The 23,139-nt window shown below is 47.9% G+C and overlaps 2 protein-coding genes across 2 annotated transcripts in view; both read left to right on the top strand.

Moving 5' to 3' along the window:
* Positions 1–12,406, top strand: part of TTC38 (tetratricopeptide repeat domain 38) — a 29,638-nt gene extending 17,232 nt beyond the window's left edge. Inside the window, exons 8-14 of the mRNA XM_021707907.1 lie at positions 1,628–1,687; positions 2,640–2,678; positions 3,780–3,861; positions 5,224–5,389; positions 6,184–6,343; positions 6,572–6,645; positions 12,147–12,406. Coding sequence (XP_021563582.1) covers positions 1,628–1,687; positions 2,640–2,678; positions 3,780–3,861; positions 5,224–5,389; positions 6,184–6,343; positions 6,572–6,645; positions 12,147–12,237 — 672 coding nt within the window. The 3' untranslated portion in view covers positions 12,238–12,406. The remainder of the gene's footprint in view (positions 1–1,627; positions 1,688–2,639; positions 2,679–3,779; positions 3,862–5,223; positions 5,390–6,183; positions 6,344–6,571; positions 6,646–12,146) is intronic.
* A 2,918-nt stretch (positions 12,407–15,324) lies between these two features.
* Positions 15,325–23,139, top strand: part of GTSE1 (G2 and S-phase expressed 1) — a 30,308-nt gene continuing 22,493 nt past the window's right edge. The window contains exons 1-2 of the mRNA XM_008048813.2: positions 15,325–15,361; positions 15,869–15,969. Of these exons, the coding sequence (XP_008047004.1) occupies positions 15,891–15,969 (79 nt within the window). The 5' untranslated portion in view covers positions 15,325–15,361; positions 15,869–15,890. The remainder of the gene's footprint in view (positions 15,362–15,868; positions 15,970–23,139) is intronic.

A 23,139-nucleotide genomic window follows, 5' to 3' on the forward strand; every position in this document is an offset into this window, starting at 1 on the left:
GCCAAGGCTGAGGTCACCTCAGAATGGGCTATTGTCCTCTGATGTCTTCATCTGTCCCCTGCATGGCTCTTGGCAGCCCCTGGCCTGGCTGGAGGACCCTGGGTATAGACAACATAGCCTGGGTCTGCCTTTCCTTCTCTTATGTCACTTGCCTCAGGTGTTTAACTGCTGAACACAGAGCTCAGTTAAAATCCCAGTCCTCACCCCAGACCTGTGCCCTGCCCTGGGAACACCACTGAGCATCCAACCCTGACTTCTCTGTCCTTGCAGGGCCTATTCATGTGGAATGACTGGCCTCCTAGAAGTGTATGAGCTGTACCATGACAGGGCACTCTTAGGGATGTGGAAACGCAGAGGAGACATCAAGCCCAGTGGGCTTGGAGGGGGAGTGGTCAGGGAAGGCTTTCTGGAGGAGACAACCTCTGAGATGAGGATTGAAGGATGAGTAGAGGTGTTTGCCATGCAAAATAGGGGAAGATGGAGGGTCTCCCAGCCAAGGACCAGCTTGAGCAAATATGCCAAGGGTTTTGGTGACTTGTAAGGGAGAGGGGAGTCAGGCAGTTTAGTGTCCTATAGCCCAGATAGGAGGTGAACATGGGCCGTGCAGGAAGTGTTGTCAGTTCCCCTTTCCAGGGAGGCACAGTAGAGTACAGACAGAGGAGGAATCAGCTGCAGAGGTCTCAGAGAAGAAAGTGTCATGGTCGGGGGTGGGTCCTCTGAACAGAGACAGGACTGGGTTACGTGTGTCACTGGGCTCAAGGAAGAGGGGGCCTCCCCTGGGGCAGGGACACAGGTGCAGACCCCAGGCCACTCGGTGAGTACCTGCCATGTGCTCTGGGTCAGTGAGAAATCAGGCCTCAAGGGTGGTAGAGGGTATGTACTTGCCCTGGAGCAGGTACCATGTGGTCTGAGCTGTGCTGGGGAAGACCCTCAGGCCTCCAGATTCAGCTTCGCCAAGGGGGCAGCTGTCAAGTTCCCTCCTCTCTGCCAGGGAGGTTTGATTTAGGTTTCTGAGTGCTGGGTGCTGTCACCTGTCAGGGCTCCTGAGTCTAGTTTCCCAAGCTTGGAATGTCCTAGCAGGGGCCAGCTCTGAGCCAATCACAGGTCTTAGTTACACTGCCTCATGCTGAGAGCCGGCCTAACAGAAACATCCAAATATCAACCCGCTCTCTTATTCTGAAGGCTTTGCAGGCGCCTGCTGGAGTTTGGCCGTGGGCCTGTTGATCCTCACAGTTTTATCCAAGTGCCCTGAGCTGCTTGGGCACACCGTGGGCCTCATAACTCCCTGTGGGAGTTCCTTTTCTCTTGTTCCTTTTCTCAATTCAGCACGTGTGATGAAGCTTGAGTTGCTCAAGTAACTTCCTCTACCTTGGTCCTGGTGCTACTGCTCCCTAGCTTGGTTAAGCAAGTCATCGACCTCCCCCAGCCTCAGTCTCCTCCTTGGTGAATTCAGGCATGATAGAGATGTTCAGCATAGGCCAGCCAAGGGCCTGTGCACAGTAAATGTTGTTTCCTGCACTTCAAGAGGATGGATTCTGCATTACTACAAAAGAGCATTTGTTTTTGTTTTTTTCCCAAATGCTGTCAGATTTTTCTTCAATTATCTTGTTTTTTTTCCCCCTCCCAGGATTCTGATATGCTTGCTTGTCACAATTATTGGCATTGGGCTTTATATCTGATTGAGAAGGTAAGGCGATCATCTGTTTGCATTGTCTTATCCTGTAAAGACATCCAGAAGAAGAAAGATTTTATTAGCTTTTGCTGTCCATTCACATCACATGGAGTCACGTTTTGTGTCTGCATGTTTAAATGGTGTCCTGATGCAATGTAGCATTCACGTTTTCGAAAAGCTTTCTGGGCTTGACCTGCTTTAGGCATTTTTTCACTGTTAGGACTTAGAAATCATATCTATGGTGTATAATTTGTGGAGCCCATTCAGATTGAGTCTCTCCCTGCTGCTGGAGGGGACATCAAGCCCTTGCCCCACAGGGTACACCTACATGCACTGTGAGAGCTTCCAGGGGGAGCTGGGGTGTGGGGCAGCTACTTGGAACACCCATGACCTCAGTGATTCTGCTAGAGGGTTCCATTATGAGGGTGTTTCTTACAGTGCTCTTCTTCACAGAGAGACACTGGAAGCTTCTGAAATGTCCAAAGAGAGATAAGTGCTTGGAACATGCAGACCCTGTCTTGACATAAGAATGTGACCCTACTATGTCCAGAAGAAGGCAGTAAACCCAGCTGACCATATGGTGTGGAAAATATATGTAGAGAAAGAAAAAGGTTAGAAGGAAACACATGAAAGAGCTTGTAGCAGTTAGTATAAGCAATACTTATATTAACTTTTCTAAGGAGAGAAATGATCCTTTCATGGAAACTGTTCTTAGTGGCAACCCAGGATTCTGCTGTCACTCCTATACTGGGAAGCACAGGGCCCAGAGCTGAAGGTCTCCTAAGGTCTCCCCGGGCTGGAGTCTCCTAAGACCCACACCACTGAGGCACTGACCATCTCCCTCCGTGGAAGGAGGAAATCACCGGCTGGTGGGGGATGGCCTCTGTGCTGGTCTTTTTCAGTTCATTTCTCAGTATTAACATATTGCCTTCTCCAGAGGCTAATCATGGGAACTTTATTCTTCCAGGGTGAATATGAGGGTGCACTGACCATTTATGATAATCACGTAAGTGAGCTTTTGCACTGTGTTGGGTTGACTGTAGCAGTTTGCCTTTTGTCTCGAACAGATCTCTGAGTTTATCAGTATGGTCCCAGCCAGAAAAAACAGCTGGGGCAAGAACATGTTTCTTGTGTAAGTCCTCATGACATTGTTTTTTGCCAAAAGCAGTGTTGTAACCCAGCTTGCCATGGGAACATTAGTTGATTCTGCTCACCCCAGGGGTGCTGATACATCTGCACATCTAAAGGAATCCCCTCTGCGATCACACTTTCCCCAGTCCTTTTCGATTGCTTTTCTTTGGTAAGATAGTTGGTCTACTCATAGGAATTTACTTTTACTGTGATAAAATATAAATAACATAAAATTAAGTGTACAGCTCTGTCATTAAGCACATTCATATTGCTGTACAACCATCACCACCCTCCGTTTCCAGAACTTTTTCATCTTTCCAGGGTGAAACTCCAGGCCTATTAAACACTAACTCCTCATTCCCCCTCCCCAGTCCCTGGGTATTCCCTAAGAAAAACCCAGAGATGGAAGGGGAAAAAAACCTGACTCATAGCTCCCAGGTACCCCAATGGGGGCTTAATAATAAAAACCTGGAACCACAGAAGTGCTTATGATTTGGGGATCTAAACACTAGAGGAAAAGCACACAAGAAAGTTCCCTTGAAGTAATCCTTTCGATATTGTCAGGCTGTACTGAGAAGTGAATGGTGACATACACTGTGTGTTCAAGGTAGCCCGCTGAGCAAAGCTAAATCTAGAAATGTGAATGGGCAGGGTGAGTCTCCTGCCAGCGTGGTCTGGGGTCCAGGGGTGGGAGGTGACAGATGCCTGGGCCTGGCATGTGCTCCGGGCAGGTAGTGCAGTGGGCTCCTTCTTCAGTTCTGCTGGTTCCCCTCTGGCACCTAGAGCAGTCTGCGCCTCGGGTGAGGGTAACAGTCCTGATGGCTAAGGCAGTGGGGACGATGGTGGTGGCTCCCATTTACTGAGGGCTTGCTCTGGGCAGGCGCCACTTGACCCAGGCAGGCTGACCCCAGCCTTTCCTATGGCCCCCTCATGTGTCCACCTCCTGAACCTGTCCTTGGTGGCTCTTGTCTTCCAGATCCTCCCTAGCCTGCAGGCCAGTGGTGCGATGCTGGACATGGTGGACAACTGTTCCATGCTCTACCGCCTCCAGATGGAAGGTAGCCATCTCTGTACTCCCCGCTGGCTCCCGCCTCCCTCCTCTCACATAATGCGGGGATGGTGCTGCAGCCGGTCCCAGGGCTGGGCAAGAACTTATGTGTGAGCAGCTCTAGACCCTCAGGCTTTAGGCCAGGCATGCCTGGCTGCTGCCTTGAGTATACTCTGTAACTGCCTCCCAGGCGGCCTGAGGCGAGTGGGCCCGGGCTGCGCTGCCCTTTTTTCCAGTTCCCACCGCTCCTCGGTGAGGAGTCCTCTGGCTCTCTGCCCACAGTGGCACCTGCCATTCCCATGGCCTGCCCACAGAACTTCAGGGCACAGATGGCACCCAGCCACCTGTCTCGATGCTGCCTCCTTTCTTAGAACACGGAGTTTCTCAACTCCCTAGGATTGCACAGGGACGTTTCTCAACCTTGACATGCTCAGTAGGTAGCCTGGTTGGGCCAGATACAGCTCTAGGGGCTGTGGAAGCCTCCAGCCAACCACTGGGGTGCCAAATGGTTCTTCCCTCACCCCTAGATTCAGCAGAGCCAACCCTGTACCCACACAAACATGGGCTAGACCTTGGATCAATAGTACAATGTGGGATGCAGGCCTGGTCAGGACCATTTGGGGGACCTGAGGAATGGCACAGCAGGCTGTTTCTGGAAGGTTCTGGGAAGGCTTCCTAGTGGAGGTGAAATGTGAACCATGGAAAAGATGTTTGGGGTTCACCAGGCAGAGGTGAGGAAAGGATGTTACAGAGAGAGCAACCTGTTCAAAGCCACCAGGACACAGAAACCAATAGCCTATTATGGGACGAGTCACTGGAGGGCAGGCTCAGTGTGGTCAGATGGGGTAAGAGGAGGCTGCGGGAGCCAGGAAGGGCAGGCTGAGGCCAGAGACCAGAGAAAAGTGAGGAGGCTGGGGGGGTCCATGAGGAGGCCAGGGATCTGTGTGGAAGCTGGGGGAATGGTGAGGAGGCCCAGGGATCCTTGGGGAGGCTGGGCAAATCTGTGAGGAGGCCAGGGGAGGCCTGGAGCTTGTCAAAGGGCTGAGAGACTTCATTATTAAGCCTTTGACAGTTTTTAAAATTTGCTTTCAACCTTATGCATCTATTGCTTTTATAGATAAGCAAAATTAACATAATTTATTAAAATTCATTATAATTTCATAATTATGTTAACTCAACAAATTAACATAAACCAGGAGTCCACAAGCCTCAGCATGAGGCCGGTTGCCACCCGCCAGTCCTGCTCACCCCTCAACCTCTCACCTGGAACAGGCCATAAGGGTCTCTGAGGGATGTGCAGGGAAGAAGGCCGTACATAGGACACACTCTGGAGCCTTATGCCAGGCTCTGGGTTTTCTCCCTGTGTCCTCAGGAGTGTCTGTGGGCCAGCGGTGGCAGGATGTCCTGAGGGTGACCCAGAAGCACAGCCAAGACCACATCTTGCTGTTCAATGATGTCCACTTCCTGATGGCGTCCCTGGGCGCTCGGGACTCCCAGACCACACAGGAGCTGCTGACCACCCTGCAGGATGCCAGCGAGTACACAGAGGGGCCCTCATTGGGGTGGGGGGATACAGCCAGGGAGGCTGGGGACAGAGGCCCCACCTCTGAGCACAGCTTTGGGGATACCTATGGAGGGCTGCTCCCAAGCCTGTGCCCCCTGGGTGCATGCCTTACAGGTGTGTACTTCTATAGATACGCATCCTGCAGGTATGTACCCCTGCTGCTGTGAAGTCAGGTGTATGGCCCCACTGGTGCAAGACTCCAGGATACAAAGCTACTTTGCTATCCCTGGGGTGGGTTTGAGAGCCTCAGTGTCACAGGGCAGCCTCCCCTAAAGAGGGACACAACAGGGCTCTGGAACCAGAGACATCTGCTGCTTACAGGCCTTGGGATACTGGACAAGGTGCTTCTCTGCCCTGAGCCTCAGTTTCCTCATCTGTAAATCAGGGATGGTGACTGCCAAGAGCTGTTGAGGGACGGCCTCAGAGACTTGCGGTGCTAGACCTCTACCTGTATTGTCTGAAATCCTGATAGCTCTGTGAGGTTGGTACTGTGGTGCCCACTTTACAGGTAAGAAAACTGATGCCAGAAGGTGAGGGGCCTGTCCAGGGCCAGGTAACTGGTAACAAGCCAACTCCAACCCAGATCTAAGTTCAGAGCCCTGTTCTTTCCCCTTGCTGGGCTGCCTCTCCTCTGTCACCTCACCCTGTCAGTGTGGCTGTGTGTAGGGCAAGGGACCAGGGACACCTCACTGAGTAAGAAACAGCTCCTCTGCTCACAGGTGTGCTGTGATGGGTCAGGCTGCTGAGAGCACTGTCTCGGGTTGGCAGATCCCCCGGGGAGAACTGTCAACACCTTCTGGCCCGAGATGTGGGGCTGCCCCTGTGCCAGGCCCTGGTGGAGGCTAAGGATGGGAATCCCGACCGTGTTGTGGAACTGCTCCTGCCCATCCGCTACCGGATTGTCGAGATTGGAGGCAGCAATGCCCAGGTGAGCTGGCTGCGTCCAGCACAGCTATCAGCTGGAGCTCCAGGTGGCCCGGGTCAGGAAGCCTGTGTGCCCAGCAGCCCCCAAGTCTCTCCCATGGTTGGAGGGAGCCTCCTTATCACTCATATCACTGTCTGCCTTGAGAGCAGGCCAGCCTGCTGTGGGTGGGGTGGGGACTCCTGTCCCCTGTTCTGCATATCAGAAGCCTAACATGCCCAATTGACATTTCAGAGAGACGTCTTCAACCAGCTACTGATTCATGCGGCCTTGAACTGCACCTCCAGCCTCCATAAGAACGTGGCCCGGTGAGCCCCTGGCCCCTTCCTGACATACTTGCCTCTTACATAGGTTCTCCCTGCAGACCTCTGGATGCCTGGAGGCTCCACCTCCCTTGACCAGATGTGTTCATGCTTTTGAAGTTGTGAAGATGCAAGTCTGAAGGGAATTTGGTTCTCCGTTGTTAGCCTGCTTAACTTGACCAAGGGAGCCAACCAGTCCCCACCCCAGGACCAACTCCTGCCCCCCAGCCCACTCCCCATTTTAGCCATGCAGAGCTACCCAGTTGCCAAACATATCCTGCTCTTCCAGGCCCCTGGGCCTTTGCACATCCTGTGCCCTCTACCTGGGACAGCCTTTCTCCTTTTCTATCTGGCTGGCACTTACTGCTCTTACAGCCCCAGCTCACTTTCTCTTACCTGCCTGTGCTGGGTGCCACGAGGCACTGGTGAGCTGGCAGACCCAGGACCTGGCTGCCTGGAGACTGTCTATGGTGGGGAACTGGCATGAAATGGTTAATCACACTCATTATGTAAAATTGCCCAGAGGGAGGGGCGCATTGCCCTAAGATGCTGTGACAGAGGCACTGAGTGGACAGGGAGGTTGGCAGAGTCTGGGGACGTACCCCACAGAAGTGACACTTGTGGAGAGACCTGAAAACCAAGTGGACTTAACAAGTCCACAGGTGGGTGTGTTAGGAGGGTAGTGTAGCTAGAAGGTGGGGGTGTCAGAGACCCCAAGATATGAGGAGCCCCAGCCATTGCCAGCTCCTCTCAGTGCTTCCTCAGCCTGGCAGTCTTACTGGGCTGCGGTTGCCAAGCTCTTTGTTGACTCCTCGACAGCCTGTGTGCCCCTGGGGGTGAGACTTTGCCCCGCCCCCCTTGCCCATGTCCCCTGTGTTTGAGGGGCAAGAAGAGAAACCATGGGGTGCCCAAGTGCCACGGCCCATACGGCTGCCTTGAGGGTCCCAAGAGAGAGCAGCGAAAGATTAAGAAAGACTTAAACACAAAGACATAAAGAAAAGCTGGGGCCAGATGGGACACTTTCCTCTGATGGAGAAGTGGCCCCGAACTAGCTCAATATGTTTATTTTATAATCAAGCACAAAGAAAGTTGGAAGGGATTCAAGGTCTGTGAGGGAGCTATAATGGATTTTTGTTGCTACCTAAAGGCGAGCTGTTCCGTGGTTATCTTGTAGCTAAGGCTTTATCTGTACTATGTTCACCCGGATGTATGGGCATCTGAGACGCCATTTCGTGTAGCAGGCTGTATCCCTTGCCTTTGGCTAGGATGCAGAAATACCAAGTGAGACCTTGCCTATGAGCTCGGGGCCATTAAGTGAGACCTTGCCTTCGCTTGGGGCCTTTACTCAAGGCCTACTACAGTGACAGTGCTCGTCTGCTCCCCATATCACATCTGCTCCTGACATCCCCCCTTTTTTATTTTCTGAATGTAGGCTATTGTGGTGGCTCTGAATTGGCCTTGGAGGATTCCATATCTGACTGGCAAAAAACAAAGGAGGATTAGAGTAAACATGAAAAAATTCAGAATATGCCAAGCAGAATGCTTTAATAAATTAAAGGGATTGAATGTCTTGAAATCATAAAGATTTTGTGCCATTTGGGCAAGTTGTAAGATAGGATCTTGGCTGTTCTGGATGTCTAGAATATTGTGGTGGAGCTTAAGCAGGTTTATGCTGATGTTATTGTGACTCCATATCCCTTGTAGGTGTTTTTTGACTAAGTCCCAATTTCAAAGACTGTTATTATAAGAAACACAAACCCAATTGTATGCCACATGGCATCGTAGTTGTTGTTTCATTTTTATGCTGTTTATCTGGTTTCCCAATCCAGTGACTACAGCCTCCAGGGCATTTAATTTTGTTTCTAGCTTTAAGTCTATGGATTCTTGCTGTTGTAGGACCTTGCAGGTATTTTGAATCAGCGTTGACGAACTCATCATTTTGGATGAATTGAGACAGTGTGACAGCGGCAGTCACTGCAGAAGCAATGGCTGAAATTAAGGTTACCAGTCCAAAAATTATCAATCCAATGGCCCTATGAGGCCAGGAAGCAAGTTGGTGGTGTAATTCCTGAAGTCCTTGCAGTCCTGCATCATCATACTAAGGGCCTGATATGTTAGTAGGATTCATAACAACGGGGTGCTGGTGTAAAACCAGGATGTCTTGTCCTGCATTATTGTGGGTGACACAATTTGTAAGATTATAAGAGTTACATTATAAGGCAGAATGATTATGTACTGGGGTGACATTAACAGAGCCTGTTAAAAGGACATATGGAGGTTGGACACAGGCTTGTACCACAGCTTCCTGCCAAATTGACCAGTGACGCACTAGTAAAGTTAACAAAATCAAGGGAGGCAGTGAGCTGCCACAGTTCCTTTTGGATGTCACCTTGAGAAGTAGTAAGGATGTTGCCAACAAAAACCACTAGGGGAAATGAGGTCATGGTTAGGATGAGAGGGGTCCAGTCTGTGAGACCAATCATAAATTAAGAGGGGGGTTTCCATAAGTTTTAGGACCGTAGGCGCAGGAGTGGCACATTCTATCCAATTGTGGAATTTGCCAAGCTCTATTCCTGTGCTATTAAGGCAGTATGAGACATTGGGGTGAGCCTGGGAGACATTATAAGTAGAACTAGGGAACCCCCACTTAGATATAGTTTATAGATATTTTGTTATGTCCCAGGGGCCCAAAATATTAGCTATTTGTTTAGCCCCATAGGAGGTTTTATTTTCTTGACTCATCTTAAGACAACCCAACTTAGGGATGTTAGATAGGCAAATAGGAAGGCTATTACTAGCCCCCGTGAAGTTAAAATTTATACTGTGGTCAGCAGTAATATGTTTATCAGACTGTCCTTCCAACATACGGGTATTGTTGATAAAGACAGGGACCTACCCACCAGCCCAAGTAGTGGGTTGGAGAATGGGAGGGTCCGGGAAATAAGTCCAATAAGGATTTCTCCTTGTTCTACGAACCTAGCAAACAACAGTGGCTAGCATGGCCGTGAACAAGGCTGGGAGAACTTGGCCCTCTAAGTTGTTTACTGACCATATTCCAAGTATCCAAATTAACTGTCCCTTGAGCAGGGAGCCAGGAGCATGTTTCCTGTACAAAGCTTAAAAATTCCTCTAGCTGAGAACTTTTAACTGGGCAGCCTCTTGCCCGAAGCATAGATTTTAACTCTTGGACATGCAGACTTCTCTCTTGGGAGCCACAATTACCCATGTTTTACACTCAGCTGAAACTAAATCTGCTCCTTACCTTACCTTATTTTTAGGTGCACCTCTCTCGGAATGTCTCTTTGCCTGAGATTAGGTGTTCTCTCATGCTCAGGTTCCTGTGCTGGTGCAAGATGCCATGGCCTGCATGGCTGCCTTGAAGGTTCTGAGAGAGAGTGGTGAGAGATTACGAAAGACACAGACACAAAGACATAAAGAAAAGGTGGGGCCAGGTGGGACACTTACCTCTGATGGAGGAGAAGTGTCCTGAACTAACTCAGTATATTTATTTTATAATCAAGCGCAAAGAAAGTTGAAAGGGATTCAAGGTCTGTGAGGGAGCTATAACGGAATTTTGTTGCTACCTAAAGGTGAGCTGTTCCACAGTTATCTTGTCGTAGCTAAGGCTTTATCCGTACTATGTGCACCCAGATGTGTGGGCATCTGAGACGCCGTTTCATGTAGCAGGCTGCATCCTTGTCTTTGGCTAGGATTCTGAGCTACCAAGCGAGACCTTGCCTATGAGCTTGGGGCCATTAAGCCAGACCTTGCCTTCGCTTGGGGCCTTTACTCGAGGCCTGCTACAGTGACAGTGCTCGTCTGCTCCTCACATCACATCCACTCCCGATACCTGAGGGGAGAGAGGTGCTTGGGGGCCCATGGCTACCAACAAGCCTGGTGGTTTAGGTGCAGGGGCACTGGCCCAGCTCCCTCTGGCAGGATTTCCAAATGAAGCCGTACAGTTCGATGGCACTGATGAAACAGGTGTGGCTCTGAAATGTCTTAGACATATGTCCCCTACTTCATCCCTCTGTGACCATACGCAGAACCACCTATGTTTCTTTAGTGGTGAAACCCCTTAGGGAGCTCCAGGTTGTGGCTTGGGTGGGAGACACACTGAGAAACGTGACCACATGGACAGGAGGGCTGAGGATGGAGCTGGGACAAGGTCTGGCACTCAGAGCTGGTGGGCCTGCCTGGGTCACAGTGGATAGTGCTGGGGAGGAACAGGCTGCACAGGATCTGACAGTTGTTGCAAGGCGAGGAGCGCATTCCCTCCAAGTTCTCTGTGGCCACCAGGCAGCACCTGTGGGGCTGTCAGCACAGCTCACCTGATCCCAAAGCCAGGAAACCCTCTACCCTGGCCATGATGTCCCACACTGAGTGCCAGGCCCAGCCTTTTAACACCTTTCACACCCCACAGAACCACTGTTGTCAGTTGTTTGGGGGCTGTTTTGGTCTGCTCAGGCTGCTATTTTAAAAAAACCCCACAGACTGGATGGCTTACGTAATAGTCATTTATTATCTCTCAAGGCTCTGGAGGCTAGAATGTCCAGGATCAAGGTCTAGCAGGGTGTGGTTTCTGGTGAGGCCTTCTTTTCCTGGCTTGTAAACAGACTTTTCCTCTGAGCATATCTGTCTCTCTCCCTTTCTCCCCTCTCCCTCCTTCCTTCCCTTTCCTCCTCTCTCTCTAAGAGACAGAGTCTTGCTCTGTTACCCAGCCTGGAGTGCAATGGTCCCATCATAGTTTACTGCAGCCTTGAACTCCTCCTGTTTCTACTGCAGCTCAAGAAATCCTCCTGTTTCAGCCTCCTGAGTAGCTAGGACTACAGGTGCACCACCACACCTGGCCACATGTCTTCTTATTAGGGCACTGATCCTATTCATGAAGGTCCTACCTTTATGACCTAATTGCCTCCTAAAGGCCTCCCCTCCTAAAACCATCACCTTGGGGATATGGGCTTCAACATATGAATTTGGTGGGGATACAAATATTCAGTTCACAGCTAGGTCTTTACCTTGAACGGTATCTGTAATTGCTTTCTTCAAACAGATTTTTTCCCCATACCTTCTCTTCTGCCACTTGCTTTTCCTGGAACAGTCTCAGGTGTGGCTTCCTACCCTGACCTTAGACACCCCGTTCCTCTTGTCCCCAGCATTGAGCAGGAGGATCAGGCCAGACCGAGACAGACCAGGCCACAGTGAATTCTCATCACTCTTGGCATCATGGGGTTTCTAGTTTTTATCTTTAAGACAGAGTCAAAGTGTTCTCCAACCTGGATGCCCCAGTTCCGCTCCTACCAGCTGTGCATGAACTTGGCTTATGGAAGTCTGTGTTACCCCTCTACCCACTGAGGCCAGGCCTCCTCCCTTTGCATCTTGGCCCACCCTACTCCCTCTGTGCTGTAGCCCTGGTTGCCTGTGTCCTGACTTGGGACCAAGGGTCCACACCAGGACCCACATCCTTCTAGAAAGTTCCATAAGAGAACCTGTATCTGTTTCCACAGGAGCCTTCTGATGGAGCGTGACGCCTTGAAGCCCAACTCGCCTCTGACCGAGCGGCTCATCCGCAAGGCAGCCACTGTCCACCTCATGTAGTGAACTGGCCTGGCTGCCTCTGACCTGGAGACTTCAGCGATGGCCTCCCTAGCATTCTATCAGCTGCTCTGCTGGATTAGGGTCAGGGGAATAGCCAGGGCCTGTTTGTTAGGGCTGTTAAGAGGGTGATCTTCAGTCTTATGCAGAAAGCCCTGGAAACCAACGGTTTCACAAATTAATTTTAAATATGATTCAGAATCTTCTTCCAGTCCTTGCAAAGGGCCAGCATCAGAGCCCACATGGGTGCTGCTCTTTCCACTTGTCTTGCAAATTGTATTTTCCCAGGGAAATGCTTATACTTACAGACTGGCTGTTCAAGGTTTGGAAGGCAGGCAGGGGTGGGATTTAAAAGGGTTTATCCCAAGAACAGCTCCTAGAAACACCAGGCTGTTCTTGGGATAAACCCTTTCATTTAGTTTTCCTTATATCCTAGGCAGGCTCTGTTGTCCCACTTTTTAGGTGAGGGTACTGATGGTGGGGGAGTGACTTGCCCAGGGTCCACTAGTAGAAGCTGTGGCCTCAGCCCCCAGTTGATGCACCCACCATCGTCCTGACAGATGAACGAGCACATGGGGTGGCTCTTTCTGCTGTCTCTGGGGAGCAGTCTTTGAGCCTCCCTCAGGAGGCTTTGGTGGTGCTGATTTGGACTTGTTTCTCTTTTTGAACTGCACATCATAACGAGGCTTCAGGTACAAGGGTTCCTGGATCAACTATGGTTTTTTATTACATGAATGCAGATGCATTTCTAGGGTGTGAGGATTGAGCTCTCAGGGCTGCTCTTGAGACAAAAACCAAAGCACTGTGACATGACTATAATAAGATCTGAGTGGGTCTTCTGTCTCCTACTTCCTTATAACCTGCTTGAGGTCCCTCCTGAATGTGCTGCTGTCAGTCTTCCAGTGAGGGGAGATTCCAGGGCCAAGATGTTTTTCAAGTTCCTTCAGTTTGTACTGGAATTAGGTAGGGACTCATCAGGGCAGGAAGGGGCAGGCCTCCTGGGAGGGAGAAAAGGCCTCCACATTCATTAGGTCTCTGCAGTTTTCTAAAGCCTAGAAAAATTCCTAGGACTAAAATAAATCAATCAGTTCATTTGACTAACTCTTGTGAGTACTTTTGAACATCTATGTGCCAGGCCTGGGGCTGGTTCCTAGGCAGACAGGCTTCTTGAACTTGGGATGGGTGAAGCAGTGAGTCAAGAAAATGAGTGGTTACACTAAGATTTCCAGAGAGGTACTCTCTCTATCCAGGAGCTAGGGACACATCCTAAGGGGGAGCCTCCCTCCCCTCTCCTGGCTCCAAGCAAGACATGACTTGGCCAAGGAAGGAAGAACTCTTCAGGAAGACTTCTGCCACCCCCTAACCCCCACTGCAGGCTGGTAAGGTTGCCTCCTCTGTGCCCCACAGCCCTTGGCACCTGCCCTTACTATTGTGCCTTTCCTGCTGTGACCTCTTCAGGTCACAGACAGCATCTGTGTCCCAGCATCACCCAGCACATGGTCTGCACTGAGTAGCTGTCAGTAAAAGTTGGTAAATGAATGCGTGAATAAGTAAAGTAGAACCCTACTGGGGGAAGGAAGAAATGAATCTATGATAGGCAAATAATTTTTTTTAAAAAGGGGGAAGGAAGCCAAGAGAAGAGGGATGGAGTGAAGATATAGTTTAGAGAAACAGCAACGTTATCAATCATTTGTGCTGTTTACTGAGCACCTACTATGTAAAAACACAATACAGGGAGGGGAGCGTTGGGAGGGGGTGTTTGGGATCTCCCCATCCCCACAGACATCTCTGGGACAAGCCAAGAAGGAGATGCAGTGGGCAGGCCAAACTTTCCAAGCTGTTTGACCACTCCACCCTACTCAGCACTCTCTCAGCCGCTGCCTGGTGCTCAGTGCTGGGCTGGGTGAGGCTGGGGAGAGTAAGTGAGACCTGCCCTATCTGCCCCTTAGGAATCCATGGGGATCTGGCCTCAGGGTCAGAAGTGAAGGACCACAGCAACATGGGGTGACTTGATGTGGATGTTGCGATACCAGGGACATGGAAGACCAGAGGTGGCCTCAACCACTCTGGAAGGCTTCTGCCCTGGGCCCGGGGTGGCTGCTCTCTGGACAGCTTCCACCCAGCCTGCCACAAATAAATACTCACAATCCTCCCTGAAAATGGTGGTCTCCAGAGTTCCATCCTTCCCAGGGCAGACCCTGTCAGTCTTCCCAGGCTCCTCTTTCTTGCATCCTCCTCCAGCTGTCAGTCCTAGAGCTACGTCTTGGTGACATTTTGCCCTGGGTGGAGACCCTCATTTGATCCTCAAGTCTCTGAGGTGGGTATTATTTATACCTGGTTCACAGGCGAAAGCTCAAGCTGCCCCAGACTGACCTGTATACCAGTACTGTGCTAGCCTCTCCAAGTTGCTCAGGTCAGGGATGTCCTATCCGCTTCTCAATCCCTCCCCAACATGTGCACTCCCCAACGCAGACTTCATTCCCTAGGTCTAGGCTCACTGCTCCCCACCCGACCTTTTAAGCCCAGGACAGGTTCCCACCACACCCTCTGGCTGTCCTCAGGCCTTCTTCGCTGGGAACCTCCCTAAGGCAACGGCTCCTCTCCGGCCAGACAGACAGGGAAGCTCTGGCAATGCTGCTTTCTCTTGTCTGTGGATTACCTAGTATCACCTAGACGCTCCTCGGGGCAGAGGCCCTGCCTTTTTACTACTGTTTGAATAACTGACATGTACAGCTTTACAGAGCAGTGAATGTACATATTTCGTTTAGTCTTCTCATCAGCGCCCTTAGGTGGCAATTTTAAAGCTTCACTATACACACGCCATACACATGAAGAACTGGTATACGTCGTTCCCGCCCTGACGCGGAATCCAAGAAGACACAGCTTACTCCCAACAAGCGAACCGTAGGGCACCGGGTGAACTTCCGGGTAGGTGCGTCCGGCTCGAGCAGATCCAATCGGCTGTGCGGGAACAGTGCGCATGCGCACACTGACTACAATCCCCAGGATGCATCGGGACAGCAACCTCGCGGAACGCTTTTCAAACAGGCCAATCGGCAGCCCGCACCGCCCGGCGCCGCATTTAAATCCTTGGCGGAGGCGCATCTTGCGTAGTTGGCCGCTTGGGGTAAGAGGGTTGGGGTGGGGGGCGAGGCGGGTCGGCGGGCCAAGTACAGTGTGGTGCCCACTGTGCTCGAGTGGGGGAGGGGCATCGCGCCGTCTGGAGCCGAGTCTGGGCTCGAACCGGGGCCGCAGAAGGCCCCCCGCGTCTCGAGAGGAATGCAGGGATGTCGGGGGCTGCCCCAGGGCATACCAAAGACCCCCAACACTCTGGCCCGAGAGCCAAGAATTCCGTGATCTCTGTCCAACAGCGTCCAGGCTTCGCTTGGACCGGCCGCCGCTCCGCAGCACCCGGCCTTAGTGGCACTCGGTCCCTAGGGGATCCCTGCGCATGTGATCATTCCAAGGAGGCCACCGCGTCGCCTTTTCCTCTCCCTGACCTGGCCGTGGCCTTCGGCTCTCTCTGCCTCCAGTGCGTGCCGCAGTGGCTCACGCTGCTAAGCCAAGGGCTGAAGGGACCAGGGACCCTTGACTCTGACACCTACTCATCTTTTGGCCCCCTTCCTCTCTGCAGTGACTTCTTGACAGCTCTTTCCATGGAAGGAGACGAGGGCTGCGATATGCCTTCAACCAGCCAGGCAGGAGAGGTGAAGACGGATGTTCCTCAGAAGGAAGGTAAGTCTTTGCTAGTGCTGCACTGTTGTTCAGGGTCAGTAGAAATGGAGGTTGGATGGTTTCTTTGAGCAATTCTTTATTAAGTGCCCATCTTGTGCGCTGCACCTATAAAACACATGGTACTCTGTCCTCATTTTTTATTTTTTTCACCCGCATGCCGCCCGCTTACTTAAGGTTGCATCACAGCAAGTATTCTTGTAAGCTTTATTTATTTATTTATTTTAATTTTTTTTTTTTTTTTTTGAGTTGGAGTTTCACTCAGATTGGAGTGCAGTGGCACGCTCCCGGCCACCGCAGCCTCGAGCTGCTGGGCTCGGCAATCCTTCCGCCTCAGCCTTCCAAGTAACCGGAACTACAGGCACGCGCTACCACGCCCGGCTAGTTTTTTATTTATTGTAGAGATGAGGTCTCGCCAAGTTGCCCGGGCGGGTCTCAAACCCGCGGGCTCAGGCAAGCCACTGGCCTCAGCCTCCCAAAGTGCTGGGATTACAGGCTGAGCCACCGAGCCCGACCCTTGTAAGCTTTATTTAGTGCAGCATCTCCTCTGCGCAGAACAGTACCTGACACTGAGTGGGCACGCAAATGTTTGTTGATTAATTAATTTATTTATTTTGTTTGTCACTGTTTTCTCTTTGTCGCTAAGACTTGTTTAGAATCATTGGGACTGGCTAGGTGCAGTGGTTCATGGCTGTAATTCCAGCACTTTGAGAGGCAGAGGCAAGAGGATTGCCTGAGTCCAGGGGTTCGAGATCAGCCTGGGCAACTTGGTGAAACCTTGTCTCTACAATAAATCAAAAAATTAAAAAATTAACCAGGTGTGGTGGCGTACATCTATGGTTCCAGCTTCTTGGAAGGCTGAGGTGGAAGTATTGCCTGAGTCCAGCAGGTCAAGGCTACAGCGGCAGTGAGCATTACTGCCACTCCAGCCTGGGCAATAGAGTGAGACTCTGACTAAAAAAATTAAAAAATAAAAAATAATTGGGACCATGTTTGTGAGCCTGGCCTGTACCTTCCTTTCTTCTGTCCTTGTCTGGTTTGGGTATCAAGATGAGAGTACAACTTCACAAAATGAGTTATAGACCCTACCCTCTTTTCTCTTAAAGCATTTTGACGTCCTTTTATCCTTTGGTCCTCACAACACCCATGCAAGGCAAGTAAACTGGGTACCAAGCATCCTTAACGCCTCCATTTCACAGAAATAGCCCTGGAGACTTTGCAAATCATCACTGCTTTTTCATCGTAACTGGAAAGGTTTTTGCCTGTGCACCTGTCTCCTCCTGTTATCTCCTCCCTTTCAAATATGTCCCTTCTACCTGCATGCTATACCCTTCTTTCTCCTTCTTGAGGGCTTCCCCCTTCTGGCACTCTCACTTCGTTTCCTTGCTTTTTGCTTGTCCTTGATCATGTTCAGCATCCACAAACGGATAAGTTCCCTTACTTCACTTGTCTCCATATCTCCTCTGCTACCTCTGCGTTGCTGTGTTCCTCGCTCTGAGCCAAATTCAATAACTTTTTCATTTGTTCTGCTATTTTTTTCCTCTCTCAACCCCTCCTGTTCTGGCTTCTGCCCTCACCATTCCAGTCAAACTGCTTTCATTAGTCACCAGTAACTCCCTTATTGCCAAATCTCTTGTCAATTTTTTGTCCTCACTTAATCAATCAGCTTCTTAATAATATTTGACCTTTTGTCCTTCTGGAAACTTCCTTGCTTGATATCGGAGGCACTCTTGGTTTTCCTCCTGCTTCTCCAGCTGGTGTATCTTGTCTCTGCAGGCTTCTCCTCCTCCTCTGCCATTTTCTGTTCTTCCCCAAGATCTGGTCTGGGATCATCTTGCACTTTTGTCCTAGGGACTGTCAGCATCTACACAGCTTTACATTCTATCCGTTATACCGCATCTTTTTTCTGGTGCACCCATGTTTTGTCTTGAGCTCCAGACTTGTATATTTACCTGCCTATTTATAGGCATCTTGTGAATATCTCAGGCTCAGCATGCCCCCCCACCCCACCTCATTCTTTTTTTCCTTTTTAAAAGATAGAATCTCACTGTCACCCAGGCTGAAGTGTAGTGGCACTATCATGGCTCACTGCAGCCTCAGCCTCCTGAATAGCAGGAATTTCAGATGCACACCACCATGCCCCACTAATTTTTAAGTTTTCTGTAGAGACAAGGTCTCGCTATGTTGCCCAGACTGGTCTTGAACTCCTGGGCTCAAGCGATCCTCTTTCCTGGGCCTCCCAAAATGCTGGGATTCTAGGTGTGAACCATTGCACCCATAGTCTATTTTTAACCTGTTCTTTTTTATCTTTCCCATCAAAGTAATTGGCCTCTTCATTCACCTAGCTGTTCAAACTGAGAACCTCCCACTTTCAATCACCAATTACTGTCATCTCCACTTTTAGAATATATTTTGGATCCATCTTCAGATTCTTTCCATCTCCATCCAGATACTACCACCTTGGTCTCAGCCATGTTCTCTCACCTGCTCCTACTTGTCTGTTTTTCACTTTGGCCAAATGTGCATTTGTAATTTCAGTAGATAATTACCTGCTTCCTTTCTGATACACTCACTACAGAGCAGCAATGTCATCTTTTAAAAGTACATGTTAGCTTATTAAGCTCTTTTGCTTAAGTCCCTTCAAGTAGCTTCCTATCACACTTCAGGTAACATAAGAGCTCCTTGCCGTCCATGCCTCGAAAACCCTCTGGGAATCTGACCCAACCTGCATTTTTACTTCTTCCAGCCACTCTGACCTCTGACCAGTTCCTCACATACATGCTTTGGTATTTTTGTGGAGACGTCCCCACCTCCATGTTATCTCTCAGCACACTGCCTGATGCTCCCCCAGGGGCAGACACCATGTACTCCAAGTCTGCCTGGCACCCAGTGGAGAATATAGCCTGTTATGCATGCTCTCGTGTTTGGAGGATGAGTCAGCCAGCACAGGGCTACTCGGAGCCAGTGGGAGAGCCCAGAGTAGAGAACTGCTTCCTTGACTTCTGGCCCAGGGTTTTATTTTCCACACCAGATAGGTGGAAGTTTCTGGAAGTGACCTATAAAACTGACTTCTGGGTCAGGCACAGTGACTCAAGCCTGTAATCCTTGCGCTTTGGAGGCCAAGGCGAGAGGATTGCCTGAACTCAGGGGTCCAAGACCAGCCTGGGCAATAAGCTGGGCATGGTAGCGTGCACCTGTAGTTCCAGCTACTTGGAAGGCTGAGGGAGAAGAATCACCTGAGTGCACCACTGCCCTTTAGCCTGGGCGACAGAGTGAGACTCCAATTAAAAAAAAAACCAAAAAAACCTGACTTCCTAGGTTCAGACATGTCAAAAGTGAAACATCTCTCTCTCATCTTTGTCCCTTAGTTACCTAGTTGCATCCTCCATGGCATCGGTGTCATCAGTCTCTTGGGTTCCTTCCAGATACAATTTGTCTTTCCCATTTTCATATAACATATAGAATCCTGTCCTATATCTTGCATTTTTCACTTAATTTATCTTGATTATTATTGTGTATCAACATATGAAGAGCGTTATTTTTCTTTTTTGTACCTATGTTGTGCTTCATCTTGGAGAGGTAATATAATTTATTTCATCTGCTGTGGATGAACATTTAGTTTGTGCCTAGTGTCTTGCTGTTACAGATAATGATGCAATAGATAACTGCACACCACATCATTTTACACATCTGTCAAAGTAGACTTGTTGGGTTGAAGGGTATGTGCATTTCTCATTTTGATAGGTACTGCTAGGTTACTCTCTACAGAGCTATAATAATTTACACCTTCCCCAACAGTGTAGGAATCGTCCCCTTTCCCACAGCTTTGCCTACAGTTTATAAAACTTTGATTTTTGCCAATTTGATAGGTGAAAAGTAGAATCTCAGGGTAAAAGTATTTTTTTCCTTTTTATTTTTGAAAGACGCTGAACTTCTTGCCATATACTTAAGAACATTTTATTTTCTGCGAATTGTCTGTGTTCATATTCTTTTTTTATCTTTCTATTAGGTTGTTAGTTGTTTTCTTAGCAATTTGTAGGTGCACTTCATAAATTAGTCCTTTGTGAAATGAGTTGCAAATATTCTTTCTCCCACTCTTGTTTAACTTTGCTCGTTGTGATTTTTTGCCATGCAGAGATGTAACAAATTTTTATATATTTGAAGTTCAGTCTTTTATATCTTCCATTTTAGTGTCATAGTTAGAACCCTATACTCCCAAATTATAAAACAATTTCTTCATGGTTTCTTCTTTTTCCTTTAGGGTTTCATTTTTTTCAGTTAAGTTTTTGATTTATTTGACATTTTTCCTGGTATGGTATGAGGGATAGATCCAAATTTTTTTTTTTCCAAACGAGTACATAGTTTATCTTAATACCATTTGCTCACCTTCCTTTTTTATTTGATATTTTACTTTTATGATATACTAAGTTTTCTTTATACCCAATTTGCATATTTCTTGTTAGGTTTATTTATAGGTATTTTGCATTTTTTGTTCTTACTGTGAATGAAGTCTTTTCTTCCATTATGTCTTCTAACTGTTCTTTGTAGATGTGAAAGCTGTTGATTACTGTGAAATGATTTTGTCCTCAGCCATATTATTTTTTCCTTTTACTGTTTATAATAGTTTTCAATTGATTTTCTTGATTTTTGTCTTGTGTCCATAATCATGGCATCCGTGTACCACGATAATTTTACCTCCACATTCCTTCATTTGTCTAATTACGTTGGTTAATGCATCCAGAACAGTGTTAAGAATTGATGCTTGCAAACATCACTGCCACATGCCCAGTTTTAGTGAAATTTCTCTATAGTTTTGCACTAAGACTGATACTAGCTTATGGGTTAGTTTACATGTAAATGGTAGTCATTGGTGCTGTTCGTTAGACTTGCTCTGTTTTTTTCTTCTTCTGGGTATGTGATAGAATTGTACTTCCTGTCCACTTGAAGTTAGGTTTGATTCAGGTGATTCACTTGGCCAATGAAATGGGAATGTTGTAATGTGTGTTATTTATGGTATAAGCCTTTAAGAACCACTGTGGAACTTGCTCTTTTTCCTTCTTCCTGCCTTGGAGAGACCTTCATGTTCCTATTGATGGAGCCTCCATCAGTCTGGATTCTGGAGCAAGGCATTCAGGGAGCAGGGCCCCAGCCTAGCCTCAGCAGACATATAGTTTGAGTGAGAAATATATGTTTGTTATTTTAAGCCACTTAAGCTTAGAGCATTTATTACTTCAGCACAAATTAGCCTAACTGATGAGATATATTTTCTCCTGTCTTTGGAAGGAATACTTCTGATGTTATCCCATCGAACCTAATATATTGGCTTTTGGGTGGAGATGGATATTTCCTTATATGTTAAAATATATCTATTATTTTATTAAGAACCTTTAAAATCAAGAAAGTATGTTGTATTTTATCATTTGCCTCTTCAACATATATGGAGGCAATCATATGGTTTTCTCCTTAGGTCTAGTAATATAATGATTATATTACTAGATTGTGTGAAATTAAACCATTTTACAGTCCTGAAATGAAATCAACTCATTTTATATATATATATATATATATATATATTTTTTTTTTTTTTATAGTGTGGCTGCATACTCCTTGCTAATATTTCTGTTTAGCATTTTATGTTGATATAAGTGAGGCTGATCTGTAGCTTTCCTTATTGAACATACTATATAGGTTTTTGGTATTATGCTTGCTCCATAGAAGTAGGCTGGAAAATTTATTTTTTTCTATCCTCTGGAGCAATGTAAATAGTATTAGAATTATTTGTTCTTTAAAGATTTGATAGAATGATCCTGTGAACTAGCTTGGAATTGTGCTTTTTTTTTTTGAAGAGGATAGCTCTTTAATAAATTTTTCCAGTTATTTTATGATTATTGAGCTATTAATAGTTTTTTCCTCTTTTAGAGTCAGTTTTTTTTTTTTTTTTTTTTTTTTTTTTTTTTAGTTAGGGTCCCACTCTGTCACCCAGGCTGGAGTGCAGTGGCATAATCATGGCTCATCACAGCCTTAACCTCATTCATGGCTCATCACAGCCTCAACCTCCTGGGCTCCAGCTATCCCTCCACCTCAACCTCCCAAGTAGCTGGGATTACAGGCACACACAACCACACCCGACTAATTTTTTAATTTTTTTGTAGAGACGAAGTCTCGCTATGTTACCTAGGCTGGTCCTGAACTCCTGGGCACAAGCAATCCTCCTGTCTCAGCCTCCAAAAATACTGAGATTATAGGCATGAGCCACTGTGCCCAGCCTGGAATCAGTTTTATAAATAAATAAATCTAGATAATTTAAATACAAAAAATAAAGTATATTTGCCTAGAATATTTTCCATTTCAGCCAAGTTCTTAGATTTTTGTGCCAAGAGTTGAGCAAACTAGCTTATGAATCCTCTAATTTCCTCTCTGTGTGGTTATTTTTCTTTTATTTCTTTTGTGTATTTGTGCTTTCTACTTTTTTCTTGATTAGATAATTAGGACTATTTAATTGATTAATTAGGACCTAATTAGAATATTAGTATATTTTCAAATTTTGTGATTTTGGTAAGCATGCTGCATTTTTTTTTTTTTTTTTTTTTTTTTTTTTGAGTTGGAGTCTCACTCTGTCGCCCAGACTAGAGTGCAGTGGCCGCACCGCAGCCTCTACCTGCTGGGCTCCAGCGATCCTTCTGCCTCAGCCTTCTAAGTAGCTGGAACTACAGGTGCGCGCTACCACGTCCAGCTAATTTTTTGATTTATTGTAGAGATGAGGTCTCGCCAAGTTGCCCAGGCAGGTCTCGAACCCGCGGGCTCAGGCAAACCACTCACCTCAGTCTCCCAAAGTGCTGGGATTATAGGCTGAGCCACCAAGCCCGGCTTGTATGCTGCATTATTGATTAAGATAAAAAAGATATGATTTGTTAGAATGCTATATAAACTTTACAGTATCGGAATATCTGTCCAGTGCATTTTGATAAATATTTGCTAAGTGTCCAGGTCCTTAGCTGAACATAGAAGGGTTTGGGGATAGTGTTAGACATGTGTTGTCTTAGAGGAGCTTACAGTCTAGTTGGGGTATAGAAGGGTCAAGAGGCATTTACAGAGGCTAGCGTGGTGGTAGGGGTCAGGTCCAGGTGCTATGAGGGCCAGGGGGGAGGTAGAGGAGGGAACAATTGTTCCTGC

This window comes from Carlito syrichta, unplaced genomic scaffold, assembly GCF_000164805.1.
Source record: "Carlito syrichta isolate Samal-C Ts95f unplaced genomic scaffold, Tarsius_syrichta-2.0.1 Scaffold126791, whole genome shotgun sequence".
In the NCBI taxonomy this organism is placed as follows: domain Eukaryota; kingdom Metazoa; phylum Chordata; class Mammalia; order Primates; family Tarsiidae; genus Carlito; species Carlito syrichta.